Raw genomic sequence first — 14259 nt, 5'->3', positions numbered from 1 at the left:
ATTTATTTTTTTTATTACTATTTTTTTTAATGCTAAATGTATATCTGTTGAATATTCCTAAAAATGGATTCCAACTCAAATGAGTCAATTGCATAATTTTTGGTTTGAATATTAATTGTGTTTGTGTTATATTCTTAAAAAAAATTATTCCAACTCAAACTGTAATGTTAAATATGTGTTATATATTTATAAGAATATTCTAACTCAATACTGAGTAACTGTAAAGCACATTTAACCTGCACTGATAAAAGTAAATTATTATATTTACATTTTTTGTTGTTGAGTGTGTGATTTACTCTCTAGTTATATACAAATACAAATTTTACATATACAGTCAGCTGCATGTGGGCCACATTAGGGCAGTGAGGTCTTAACAGAACTCAGCCTTACTAAAATGAAACATAAGGCCCATATATGGGCCACATAAAAATGTATTACTTGGCTCATGATAGGCGGAGTTATGGCTCTGGTTTGGTTCAGTTCTGGCTAAAAAACATATGGGCCAATTTTGGGCCGGCGAACAAAATAATCTGGGACACACTTTAGCTGTAGGTTTGGGCCAGATCCGGGCCAAAGAAAATTTGCTAACTGGGAAGTTCCGATCGAATCAAATGATTCGCGAACCCGATCCAAAGTTCCGATTGAATCAAATGAATCGCGAACCCGATCCAAAGTTCCGATCGAATCAAATGAATCACGGTACGTGGTTTAATGTTCCGGTCTGAATCAAAAGATTCGCGAACCCGCTCCGATGTTCCGATGAATCGCGGAACGTGGTTTGAAGTTCCGATCTGAATCAAAAGATTCATGAACCCGCTCTGAAGCTCCGATCTGAATCAAACGATTTGCGATATGCACTTTGAAGCTCCGAACTAAATCAAATGATTCGCAAACACGCTCCGAAGTTCCGGCTTAAGAATTTTCTTAAAAATCCCTTTTCCCTTTGGAATATTATCCCCAATTATATTTTCTCTAAAGTTGGTGGCCTGAATTTTCTTTTACTCTGTAATTATAATATCTCAAAAATCCCTGTCAAACTTTCTAATTTCCATAAGCAGATGCTCTTGGCCTGGTCCCTCATATACAAACACAACTTCTCCCCGCACAAATATTACTTATGGAACAATAAGGATATTCTTTACAAGAATAAATCACTTTTCTTCAAGGATTGGTTTGAAAACAAACTTCTTTTAGTTGGACAGCTTTTTAACTCACAAGGCAGACTTTATAATTATTCAGATTTTTTACAGAAATATAATATCCCTGTATGTGCTGATGAATATGCGATTGTTTTCAATGCCGTTCCCTCTGCTGTGTCTTTTCTGTTGCAAGGCTCTACATTTCCATGGCCGTGTTCTTACTCTCTGAATTTAACTGACACAATGATTGGAGGTGTTTGCTTTTCTACAGATCGTCAGAAAAATAACTATAAAATCAGAGCTCTCTTCCAGGCTGAGATAACAACAATTCCATATGTAATACCGTATTGGAATAATATTGTGGAGAATATACCATGGGAGAAAGTATGGACCTTGCCTCATAAGTATCTGCTTACCAATAAAGTAAAAGAAATGACATTTAAACTGATTCACAAATGTTACCCGACTAAAGTCTTTCTTAGGAAATATAAGTCTGACATTGACGTGAACTGCAGTTTCTGTCATTCTTCTGAAGAAGACTTCATTCATTTGTTTTGGCAATGCACCCACACAGAGAAATTCTGGTCTGATTTTTTGGTGTTTATTCAATCTTATTTTGTAAGTGACTTCTCATTTTGTTTTAAAGATGCTTTGTTTGGCTTATTTGAATATTCTAAGGAGAATACAGGAAAATATTACACAATTAATTTATGTTTTCTGTTAGCTAAATTTCACATTCATAAACAAAAGTTTACTGGCTCTAAACCTCTTTTTTCTTTGTTCAAAGTGGATTTGGATATGTATGTGAAAACTATCCAAAGTTCTACTAATTTGAAAGCTATGAAAACTGTATCTCTGTATTCATCCTTTGTGTCATCCTAAGATGTAATTTTATTACCCTGTTTTTTTCTTTGTTTGTTACCCTGGCAACAAATCTGTCTATTCTTGTTTATTTTTATTTATTTTGTCTGTATTTGTACTGTCTTGTTGTTTTGAATATCTGTAATGTTTAATAATAAAAAAAAAAAAAGGGGGGTTTAAGTTTCGATTGAATCAAATTTTGTCTGTATTTGTACTGTCTTGTTGTTTTGAATATCTGTAATGTTTAATAATAAATAAAAAAAAGGGGGGTTTAAGTTTCGATTAAATCAAATGATTCGCAAACCCGCTCCAAAGTTCCGATCGAATCAAATGATTCGCGAACCCGATCCAAAGTTCCGATTGAATCAAATGAATCGCGAACCCGATCCAAAGTTCCGATTGAATCAAATGAATCGCGGAACGTGGTTTAAAGTTCCGATCTGAATAAAATGATTCGCGAACCTGATCCAAAGTTCCGATTAAATAAAATGAATCGCGAACCCGATCCAAAGTTCCGATCGAATCAAATGAATCGCGGAACGTGGTTTAAAGTTGCGATCTGCATTAAAAACCCGCTCCAAAGTTCCGATCGAATCAAATGAATCGCGAACCCGATCCAAAGTTCCGATCGAATCAAATGAATCGCGGAACGTGGTTTAAAGTTCCGATCTGAATAAAATGATTCGCGAACCTGATCCAAAGTTCCGATTAAATAAAATGAATCGCGAACCCGCTCCAAAGTTCCGATAGAATCAAATGAATCGCGAACCCGATCCAAAGTTCCGATCGAATCAAACGAATAGCGATATAGTTTAAAGTTCCGATCTGAATAAAATGATTCGCAAACCCGATCCAAAGTTCCGATCGAATCAAATGAATCGCGGAACGTGGTTTAAAGTTGCGATCTGCATTAAAAACCCGCTCCAAAGTTCCGATCGAATCAAATGAATCGCGAACCCGATCCAAAGTTCCGATCGAGTCAAACGATTCGCAAACCCGATCCAAAGTTCCGATTGAATCAAATGAATCGCGAACCCGATCCAAAGTTCCGATCGAATCAAATGAATCGCGGAACGTGGTTTAAAGTTCCGGCGAGTCCCGGCCAAGATGGCAACTGTGTAACATTCATGTGCTGAAGCTCTGCACTTGTTTTATAGTTAACGCATGTAAAAGGGTATATAAGTTAATAACAGCTTTTTTTACTGGTATAAGCAAGTCTTTTTTTCGTTCTTTCGTCTTTCTTTCGTTCTCCTAACGTTTCAAACGAGCGCGATGGAAGCAGATAGGCCTAATCGAGGCGCTGCGCATTCGTACACGAGGAAATCTCTGGATGTCGCGTTCAAGGAAAATGACGCAGCGAAAACCTCTGGATCGAAAATCCCCCTACCTGAAACTCCCAAACCGCCTTCCAAGAAATCAAAAATGGGTGACAGAGATGGGTCGGACAGTCAGTCGGTTTCCAATTCACACCTTCTGGAAGTTTTGGAGCGAGTTGAAAAAATGCAAGCGGAATTTCTGACTCGCATGCAATCCCTCGAGACAACGGTGAAAGACAACACGAATTCGTTAAACAGTGTGACTGAGGCGCTCGAATTCATGAACAATCAAGTAGAAGAGGTGACAGACAAGGTGAACTCGCTTCAGATCAAGGTGGAATCTCTGGAAAAGGAGAACCGTGTGCTGCGGGACAAATGTGACGAACTGGATTCTTACAAGAGGAGGTGGAATCTTCGAGTGTCCGGTATTCAGGAGCAGCGAGGAGAAGATGTCCGGAAGATTCTCATCGATCTGTTCAGTAAAGTTTCTCCTGTGATCGCAGATCAGCTCATCTACACGCTGGATGTCGCTCATAGACTGGGTCCGCGCTCTGAAGGAGTTCGCTCCAGCCGAAGAATCATCGTGCAGTTTCTTTCACGCAACGTCCGAGATCAGATCTGGAGGGATGCGAGAACCGCCGCCGTCCTCAAAGAAAGGAAAATCAGGATTTTCGAAGACCTGACGCAGAGCACCAAAGACGCCCGGAACAAACTCTGGCCTCTTGTCGAGCAGGCTTCAGAGGCCCCTTCGCTTATATCGATGGTAAAAGAATCTCTGCTAAAGATCAGTTTGTGTGAATGATGCTGCGGCATCCTCAGCGAAATCTCCGCGCACCGAATGACTTTTCTGATACTCGCGGGTAAACACGAACTGCACCGCGGCTTCTTTGCACCTTTTTTTCCCTGACAGGATGGACAGACTGTAAACGGTGTTATATTGAGCTAATTGGAATCAGGAACCAGAAGACCTAAAGGTACCGTTACTTATTTAGTGTTATTTCACGAGCTGGATCCTCAACTCAATTTTTACTTTTATTTTGGGACTTACTTGTGTAGGGCATTGGTCATAAATTTGGAATATTTACTTAATATATGAGTGCTCGTTTGGAAGAAGATATTACATTTTAGTGACTAAAAGATGAAGTGAAGAACTCGGAAAAGGATAAAAGAAAAGAAGACGGAAAAAGACTTTTACTCAAGCCCTTATACTCATGTTGCAGAGTTAGGCGAAATATCGCTTTTTTCTTTGTTATTCGAGTAAATTTTTTTTCTGTTCTAATTGATATTCAGATTGTTCTGTACCTAGTTCTTTAGGTATTATTCTCTTGTTTCATTTTTATGTCTTTGTCGTTGTTTTCTTTAAATGCCAGGGGTTTGAAAAATAATGTCAGAAGGAAGGCTTTATTTTTATTTTCTAAGAGACACAAAGTAGATTTTTGTTTTTTTCAAGAAAGTCACTCTACATCTAAAGATGCCAGATTTTGGAGGTCACAGTGGGGCAACGACATATGGCTGTCACACGGGTCAGAATACTCTGCGGGAGTAGGGATTATGAAGTGTAATTTTAATGGCAGTATTCTGGAAACCAGCATCGATCCTTCAGGTCATTTCCTGCTTATGGTAGTTGTTGTCAGTGAGTTTATAGTGATCATTGTCAACATCTATGGATACAATTCTGTGGCAGAAAACCGTACGTTCTTTAACATGCTAGATCAAACACTGTCATCTGCATTAGAGAAATATCCTACTGCCTTTCTGATTTTAGGTGGTGATTTTAACATGGTAATGAATAACACGATAGATCGACACCCTCCAAGGAAAGCAGCTTCTTCAAATTCAAGTCTTATTGCGTTTATGGATAAATTTGATTTAGTCGACATCTGGAGAGATATGTATCCGGATGTAATACAGTACACTTGGTCAAACAAAGACCGTTCGAGACAATCCAGAATCGATTATTGGTTGATCTCTAAAACACTAAGAAATAGTAATATTTCTATTCATATTAGCAACAGTCCACTGACTGACCATAATGCCATTTATATTTCGGTTAATTTATCACAAAATACTACAATTCATACTTCTAAAGCGTTACTTTGGAAATTAAATAATTCCCTTCTTAAATATGAAAAGGTCAAGCAACAGATTGATGAGTTAATCCGAATTTACTGGAAAAGGGCTGAATCAGAAAAAGCTTATGGACGTAACTGGGAGCTTCTAAAATATGAATTAGGAAAGTTCTTAAGAAAATTTGGAAGTAATGTAGCAAAACAAAACAGATTAATTGAAGATGACATTCTTTCACAGCTGTCTGCTTTATCACTTAAAGAACCATTGACAGATACTCAAAATGCTGAATACTCCAAACTCCAGAATAAATTAGATGAACTGTATAGAGCCAAAGCTAAGGGAGCCTATGTCAGATCCAGAAAAAAGTGGCTGGAAGAAGGAGAACAAAATTCAGCCTATTTCTTCAGGTTGGAAAGATCCAATGCTATGAACGCATCTATTGATCGTCTCCAAACAAATGATGGTGTTCTTGATAATCCTAAGGAAATAGCTGCTTTTTGCTCCAAATTTTATAACAACTTGTATACTTCAAGGTATTGTCATAATTCAGCCAAATCCTTTTTTGACTCTATTAGTCAAAACAAAGTTATTTCATTCGAAGATAAAGAAGCTTGTGATGGCGATATATCTCAATCAGAAATTCTACAGGCAATTAAGAGCTTAAAAAATAATAAAAGTCCAGGCAGTGATGGTCTAACCGCTGAATTATATAAGATGTTTGATGAAAAATTATCTCCTTTCTTACTAAAAGTGTTTGAGGAAAGTTTTGAACTGGAAGCACTTCCACCAACCATGACACAAGGAGTCATTACTCTGATACCCAAACCCAATAAAGATCGAGAATGTCTAGAAAATTGGAGGCCAATCACCCTATTAAATAACGATTATAAAATTTTAGCTTTAGTTTTAGCACAAAGAATGAAAGATGTACTTAGTATCATTATTGATGAATCGCAATCAGGTTTTATGGAAAAACGTCACATTACGAATAATATAAGATTAGTTTTAGATCTGTTAGATTACGAGGATCTCGTCCCTAATGACAGTTTCATGCTTTTCTTAGATTTCTACAAAGCCTTTGATTCGCTTGAGCATAAGTTCATATTTCAAGCTCTTGCTAAATTTGGGTTTGGAGATCACTTTTGTAGAGCCGTCAGAACACTATATAAAAATAATAATAGTGCTATTAAATTAAAATTTGGAACCTCACTAAGATTCAGTTTGTCACGTGGAGTAAGACAAGGCTGTCCTATATCTCCATATTTATTCTTACTCGCCTCTCAATTTTTAGCCCTGCATATTTCTAATAATAATTTACAAGGTATTTCAATTGACGATAGACAAATTCTAATTAGCCAACTGGCTGACGACACCACTCTGTTTCTGAATGACGCTTCCCAAATCCCTTTAGCTTTGCAACTGATCGAGTCCTTTTCCAGAGCTTCGGGTCTCTGTCTAAACATCAACAAATGTGAGTTAATGTCAATTAAACGCTGTGAAATTCCCTCTATATGCAACATCCCTGTGAAAAATCAAGTTACATACTTAGGTATTGTCATTAATAAAGACCAAAAAACAAGATGTAAACTAAATTTTGACCCTTTAATAGTGAAAACACAAAGGAAACTGAATATGTGGCTGCAGAGAGATTTATCAATAAGAGGAAGAATTTTACTCTCTAAAGCTGAAGGATTGTCTCGACTGACTTACGCTGCTCTTTCCTTGGAGGTTGATAAAGGAACATTAAAAAAAGTTGACAGCATGTTAAACAACTTTGTTTGGAAAAATAAAACCCATTATATCAGAAAATCAGTAATAATGAATCCAACAAAACAAGGGGGACTGGATTTTCTAGATTTTGCTACCTTAAACAACACTTTTAAAATTAATTGGCTTAATAATTTTCTTAAAAATCCCTCTTCCCTTTGGAATATTATCCCCAATTATATTTTCTCTAAAGTTGGTGGGCTGAATTTTCTTTTACTCTGTAATTATAATATCTCAAAAATCCCTGTCAAACTTTCTAATTTCCATAAGCAGATGCTCTTGGCCTGGTCCCTCATATACAAACACAACTTCTCTCCACACAAATATTACTTATGGAACAATAAGGATATTCTTTACAAGAATAAATCTCTTTTCTTCAAGGATTGGTTTGAAAACAACCTTCTTTTAGTTGGACAGCTTTTTAACTCACAAGGCAGACTTTATAATTATTCAGATTTTTTACAGAAATATAATATGCCTGTATGTGCCGATGAATATGCGATTGTTTTCAATGCCGTTCCCTCTGCTGTGTCTTTTCTGTTGCAAGGCTCTACATTTCCATGGCCGTGTTCTTACTTTCTGAATTTAACTGACACAATGATTGGAGGTGTTTGCTTTTCTGAAGATCGTCAGAAAAATAACTATAAAATCAGAGCTCTCTTCCAGGCTGAGATAACAACAATTCCATATGTAATACCGTATTGGAATAATATTGTGGAGAATATACCATGGGAGAAAGTATGGACCTTGCCTCATAAGTATCTGCTTACCAATAAAGTAAAAGAAATGACATTTAAACTGATTCACAAATGTTACCCGACTAAAGTCTTTCTTAGGAAATATAAGTCTGACATTGACGTGAACTGCAGTTTCTGTCATTCTTCTGAAGAAGACTTCATTCATTTGTTTTGGCAATGCACCCACACAGAGAAATTCTGGTCTGATTTTTTGGTGTTTATTCAATCTTATTTTGTAAGTGACTTCTCATTTTGTTTTAAAGATGCTTTGTTTGGCTTATTTGAATATTCTAAGGAGAATACAGGAAAATATTACACAATTAATTTATGTTTTCTGTTAGCTAAATTTCACATTCATAAACAAAAGTTTACTGGCTCTAAACCTCTTTTTTCTTTGTTTAAAGTGGATTTGGATATGTATGTGGAAACTATCCAAAGTTCTACTAATTTGAAAGCTATGAAAACTGTATCTCTGTATTCATCCTTTGTGTCATCTTAAGATGTAATTGTATTACCCTGTTTTTTTTTTCTTTGTTACCCTGGCAACAAATCTGTGTATTCTTCTTTCTTTTTATTTATTTTGTCTGTATTTGTACTGTTTTGTTGTTTTGAATATCTGTAATGTTTAATAATAAATAAAAAAAAAAAAAAAAAAAAAGTGGTTTAAAGTTCCGATCTGAATAAAAAGATTCGCGAACCTGATCCAAAGTTCCGATCGAATCAAATGAATCGCGAACCCGCTCCAAAGTTCCGATTGAATCAAACGAATCGCGAACCCGATCCAAAGTTCCGATTGAATTAAACGAATCGCGAACCCGCTCCAAAGTTCCGATTGAATCAAATGAATCGCGGAACGTGGTTTTAAGTTTCGATTGAATCAAAGATTCGCAAACCCGATCCAAAGTTCCGATCGAATCAAATGATTCGCGAACCCGATCCAAAGTTCCGATTGAATCAAATGAATCGCGAACCCGATCCAAAGTTCCGATCGAATCAAATGAATCACGGTACGTGGTTTAATGTTCCGGTCTGAATCAAAAGATTCGCGAACCCGCTCCGATGCTCCGATGAATCGCGGAACGTGGTTTGAAGTTCCAATCTGAATCAAAAGCTTCATGAACCCGCTCTGAAGCTCCGATCTGAATCAAACAATTCGCGATGCGCTTTGAAGTCCCAGCATGAACCAAATGATTTGCGATACGCACTTTGAAGCTCCGAACTAAATCAAATGATTCGCGAACACGTTCCGAAGTTCCAAATCAAATGATTCGCGAATCGATTCGAGCGGTTCGAAACAATGAATCATTTTGCGACGCAAAGGTTTACTAATTCGGAGTTTCGAAAAGCTTTGTTTCACCCACCAAGACGTGCTTTTTAAAATTATTACAAGCTATGTTGAAATTGGGCAATGAATGGCACTTTTGAACTGGTTTTTGCTAGTGAATAGCTTGAAATAAATTATCGAAGTCACGAATTTGATTTTAAATCAATCTGTTTAAAAATAATTTCATGGAATTGAAAAGTAGTAAGACTATTAATTTGTTTTTGTGGGGACTTGCAGTATTGATTCGGAGAGGTTTGGGGCCTTGGAGTAAAAAGGTTGAGAGACACATTGACGGACCCAGGCATGTAAAAACTCCTTTAATATTAATAAAAGAGCAATCGTATCTGTAATACACCCTCATCCTAAAAATGAAACAAAACAAGCCTTGCAAATGACTAATAATTAGAAACATATTATACAGACACTTCATATTTAATGGTACTTGATTATTTTAATTGCATTTAATATATTTTACTTTAATATAAGGCGCTCTAGTGTCCGAATTCGCTCAGTCGTTTTGACCGGAGAGGAACATGAATCCCGGAACCTTTTATCGCCGCTTAAGTGCACCGGTCTCATTTGAAGGTTGCATAACATCACCACAGGATCAACACGTGAGTCTTTTCGAATATGTTACTGTATGAGACATTTAGATTAATTGGTTACGGTTATTTTTATGCGGATAAAGAACGTAGCGATCATTATTAATATTGTCAATGTTTGATACGTAGACGCTTTCCAGTGTCAGTGATTTCGTAGTTTTTAATGAACGTTAATTTGCAGTGTAAACACTGACATCCAGCTGTACACATGAGCAGATATGATAAGATGATCTCTGTATATCACATTATAGCACAGAACATAGTCGAATTAGCCAAAATGAAGGCTTAAAGATGCGTTTGTCAACAGTAGCTTGGGTGAAAATCAGGAAAACATGTCCAGCCATATAACGATGTCAAATTAAAACACGCATCAAATATTTGCTTGAATAAAATGAATCACATTGAAGTACCATTACTATTTTTGCGCAGTGACACTAAATGAAGTTTCTTGTCATGTTCTTGACAGATTCTCATTACTTTCTCTGCTGAGCTTCACATCTCTGAGGGTTTGTGTTTGGACCTGTAAAGTTCTGCCATGGGCAGATTAAGAAAGAAACACAACTGGAAAGGCAGACAGCAGAGCACATCTGTGCCAACACCTGCTGCAGACGGACAGCCCGATGTGCAGGTGGAGATACAAGGTAAGATGCATGCATGAGCATAAGCTCTGGAATATAAGTTGTTGTTATTAAGCGTGCAGTAAGAAGCAGAAGCCATTAATTTAATATCCAGTAATGGGAGAAAAAGCAACATGCATGAAAAATGACAAATGCAACTAAAGTTAAGGCAAATGTAGCATTTCCTGTAAATTATCCTAGTTGAAGACAATTCAATTTTTTATTTAGAAAACTGTTAATCTACTGGTCACAAAGACTTTTTTTGTGCATAAACAATTTTTGTGCATATTTGGAGGTGAATGTTTTTGTTTTTCATTTATTTATCAGTTTGGTCACAAAAAAATCATAATTCCATTGTTACTACTACTATTATTGCTTTTTTTTTAATGACATTTCAATAAATATTATATTGTGTTATATTATATTACATTATATTACATTATATTCTATTATATTATGTGACCCTGGACCACAAAACCGGTCTTAAGTAGCATGGGCATATTTGCAGCGACAGCTTAAAATACATTATATGGGCCAGAATTATCTATTTTCTATTATCTACAAAATTATATATTTTTTTCTTTTATACCAAAAATCATTAGGATATTAAGTAAAGTTCATGTTCCATTAAGATATTTTGTAAATTGTCTACAGTAAATGTATCAAAACTTAATTTTTGATTAGTAACATGCATTGCTGAAAACTCCATTTGGACAACTTTGAAGGCGATTTTCTAAATATTTTGATTTTTTTTTTGCACTCTCAGATTTCAGATTTTCAAATAGTTATACATTCTATTCTATTCTATTCTATTCTATTCTATTCTATTCTATTCTATTCTATTATGTGACCCTGGACCACAAAACCAGTCTTAAGTAGCATGGGTATATTTGGAGGGACAGCCAAAAATACATTATATGGACCAAAATTATCTATTTTCTTTTATCTGCAAAATTATATTTTTTTTTTTCTTTTATACCAAAAATCATTAGGATATTAAGTAAAGTTCATGTTCCATTAAGATATTTGGTAAATTGTCTACAGTAAATATATCAAAACTTAATTTTTGATTAGTAATATGCATTGCTAAAAATAGGGATGCACCGATACCACTTTTTCCGATACTTTTATTTTTGGTGCTTGCCGATTCCGAGTACCGATACCGATATTTTAAAATTTACCAGTAAATTTGTAAAATATTGGGTACGGAAACTAAAAGAATATGTATTAGTTGGTTAATTTTTATTTATCAAACAGATACAGTCAAACCAAAATGTATTCAGATACCTTTTCTCACATTATCAGACATTTTTCACATTATCACATTATCATAAACTGAGTCCTGCACCCACTAGTAAAAACATATATATATCAAAAATTAGGTGGTGTATAGCTGGTGTCTGAATAATTTTTAGTTTGACTATATATCCCTTAGTTATTTTTTTTTTACACTTAATTATGCCCATTAAAATGTGTTTTGTTACCTTCACTGTTCAATTTATTTATTTTTTTGCTCTATGGTACATCATCTTTAATTTAATAGCATTAAACTGCTCCATTGCAGCGGCTCAGTACTGTAATCATGCGTTTTGTTGTAATAATGCAGGGAACCACTTGTTATGAATCTCCTAACTCTGATATTTTCAGAAATATTAGTCACGTTTTTTTAATCTGAAACATGCTGCTATTTGGGCTTTAATCTAAAGAGACTCAAATAATGCAGAAACACTCATGAAGCAAGCAAAACATGCGCAACGCGCTCAAGTACAGTACAGCCTAGCGCATTTCACACAGACTGCTAGTTTTACTTTCATTTGGACAACTTTAAAGGTGATTTTCTCAATATTTAGATTTTTTGCAACCTCAGATTTCAGATTTTCAAATAGTTGTATTACATTACATTACATTACATTATATTATATTATATTATATTATAGTAAAGCTTTTGACATGTTTCTCTCAGTGAAAGTTGAGTTTTGACCTCAAGGAAACAGAAAGCAGCACATAAACGCAGATTATAATAATAGATGGTATATTAACCGATATATAGATGCAAGAACGAATATGATGTTTTTAAAAAATACTGTAGTATTAATATAAACACTCCTGGGCAAAAAGTGCCGAGCCATAAATGGTGAAATATTTATCTTTTAATGGTGAACATTTGATCATTTTCTGAAACTGGATTGCATTTGCTTAATTCTTTCTAATTTCCTTACCAGTAATTTGTGCTTAAGACCATTAAAAGCTTAGTGTTTAACCATTTTGGGCTTGGCCTGTTTTTCTTTGCCCAGGAGTGTAATTTGTTTAGTTATTCTAACAAAGGCTAAATTCAACTGAATTTTAAGGTTTCGTTTTTTGTATTCATTTAGATAATAACCACTAATTACTATAATGTCCTCTTAATCATCTAGATTAAGAGTTTTTTGATGTTATGATACTGTAGAAGTATCACATAACCGCTGCAGAGCTTGTTTTGTGTCATTTTCACGATATTAAGTACTGTATGTCTGCAGTCTTTCACACGTGTGTTGTTATCAGCAAATTAAGCAGTGTGTGTTTGGGATCTTATTATTGTGTAATGTGATTTTGTGCAGATGGAGCAATTCTTAAAGGAGTAGATGACTGCAACGCTCTTGTTCTGCCCGCCACCAAAACCAAGAAACAGAAAGTAGAACATCCTGTAGCCAAGAAAAAAGCCCTGACAAAGAAACAGAGGAAGAACCTGGAGAAAGTTCTGGAGCTGAAAGAGAAAAAAGCACACGTGAGATTGATGTGTCTGCAGTGTTTTGTTTATTTGAAGCTTTTCATTATTTATGATTTATTACTTTTGATTTTGTGTTTCTTTTTCTTCACAGAGAGCAGATATATTATCTAAACTGGCTGAGGTTCAGCTGCCCGATTCGGAGCTCAAACTGCTTTACACGACCTCTAAACTTGGCACTGGAGACAAACTCTACCAGACCAAAGAGTAAGAAATCAAATCATACGGGACTCCGACTAGTTTATATTGAAAATGTGACATTACGTTACTGTGTGTGCTTGCAGATCTGTGAAGGAAGATCAGGATGGTGATTCGTCCACTATCAGAATCAGCAGTGTGAGCGGAGCAAACAGAAAGAGACGAAGAGAGGTTGATGAGGAGGAGGAGGAGGAGGAGGAGGAGGAGGAGGAGAAAGAGGGATCTGAGGAATCAGAGTCATCAGAGGAGGATGATGGTGAGGGGTCAGACTCATCTGAGGAGGAGGAGGAAAAAACACCTGAGGAAAAACCCACAGAAGAGCCACAGGTGCTGAAAGAGGAGGCCAAACAGAAAGAGACGGACCTTAAAGAAGAGAAGAAAGATAAAGACGTGAAAGAGGAAGACTGTAAACCTGCAGTGTTTATTCCTGTGGAACGACTGCCAGAGATTCAGGTACAGGAACTAGATTGTTTTAAAGTGTGTGAATGTGAGAAATTTTAAAATACTATTATTAATACATATTATATTGGCGTAAAGTCTGGTCCACACTGCAGCTTATTCTGATGTAAAACTGCCCACTTTAAGTGACTGCAAAGCTTTAGTATGTTTCAAATACAATTATTATATTATATTATGCCAGCATAAACTCCACATTGCACTGACCAAAAAAGTTTTTTTCCATTATTATTGTTTTTTATTATTATTATTATTATTGTAGTTTTTTGAAATGCAGGTAAACAGCACATATATGATGATAAACATGGATGATTAACTGATATATAGATATATAAGAACAAATATGTTCACTTTACTTGAATCTTGTATATATAATGCATTATAAAAGTATTCTTAATGCCTTAATTA

The 14259-nt window shown here is 35.6% G+C and overlaps 2 protein-coding genes across 2 annotated transcripts in view; both read left to right on the top strand.

Annotated features, from left to right (window-relative positions):
- The first annotated feature begins 734 nt into the window (after positions 1–734).
- LOC127170126 (uncharacterized) lies at positions 735–8401 on the top strand. The gene is made up of 2 exons (XM_051117924.1): positions 735–1392; positions 7761–8401. The coding sequence occupies exons 1-2, from the start codon at positions 882–884 to the stop codon at positions 8387–8389; spliced, it is 1140 nt and encodes a 379-aa protein (XP_050973881.1). The 5' UTR covers positions 735–881; the 3' UTR covers positions 8390–8401.
- A 1334-nt stretch (positions 8402–9735) lies between these two features.
- Positions 9736–14259, top strand: part of dhx37 (DEAH (Asp-Glu-Ala-His) box polypeptide 37) — a 28196-nt gene continuing 23672 nt past the window's right edge. Inside the window, exons 1-5 of the mRNA XM_051117908.1 lie at positions 9736–9828; positions 10283–10457; positions 13031–13197; positions 13292–13404; positions 13482–13848. Coding sequence (XP_050973865.1) covers positions 10352–10457; positions 13031–13197; positions 13292–13404; positions 13482–13848 — 753 coding nt within the window. The 5' untranslated portion in view covers positions 9736–9828; positions 10283–10351. The remainder of the gene's footprint in view (positions 9829–10282; positions 10458–13030; positions 13198–13291; positions 13405–13481; positions 13849–14259) is intronic.

Source organism: Labeo rohita, chromosome 8, assembly GCF_022985175.1.
Source record: "Labeo rohita strain BAU-BD-2019 chromosome 8, IGBB_LRoh.1.0, whole genome shotgun sequence".
Taxonomy (NCBI): domain Eukaryota; kingdom Metazoa; phylum Chordata; class Actinopteri; order Cypriniformes; family Cyprinidae; genus Labeo; species Labeo rohita.
This window is presented reverse-complemented; position numbering and strand designations above follow the sequence as displayed.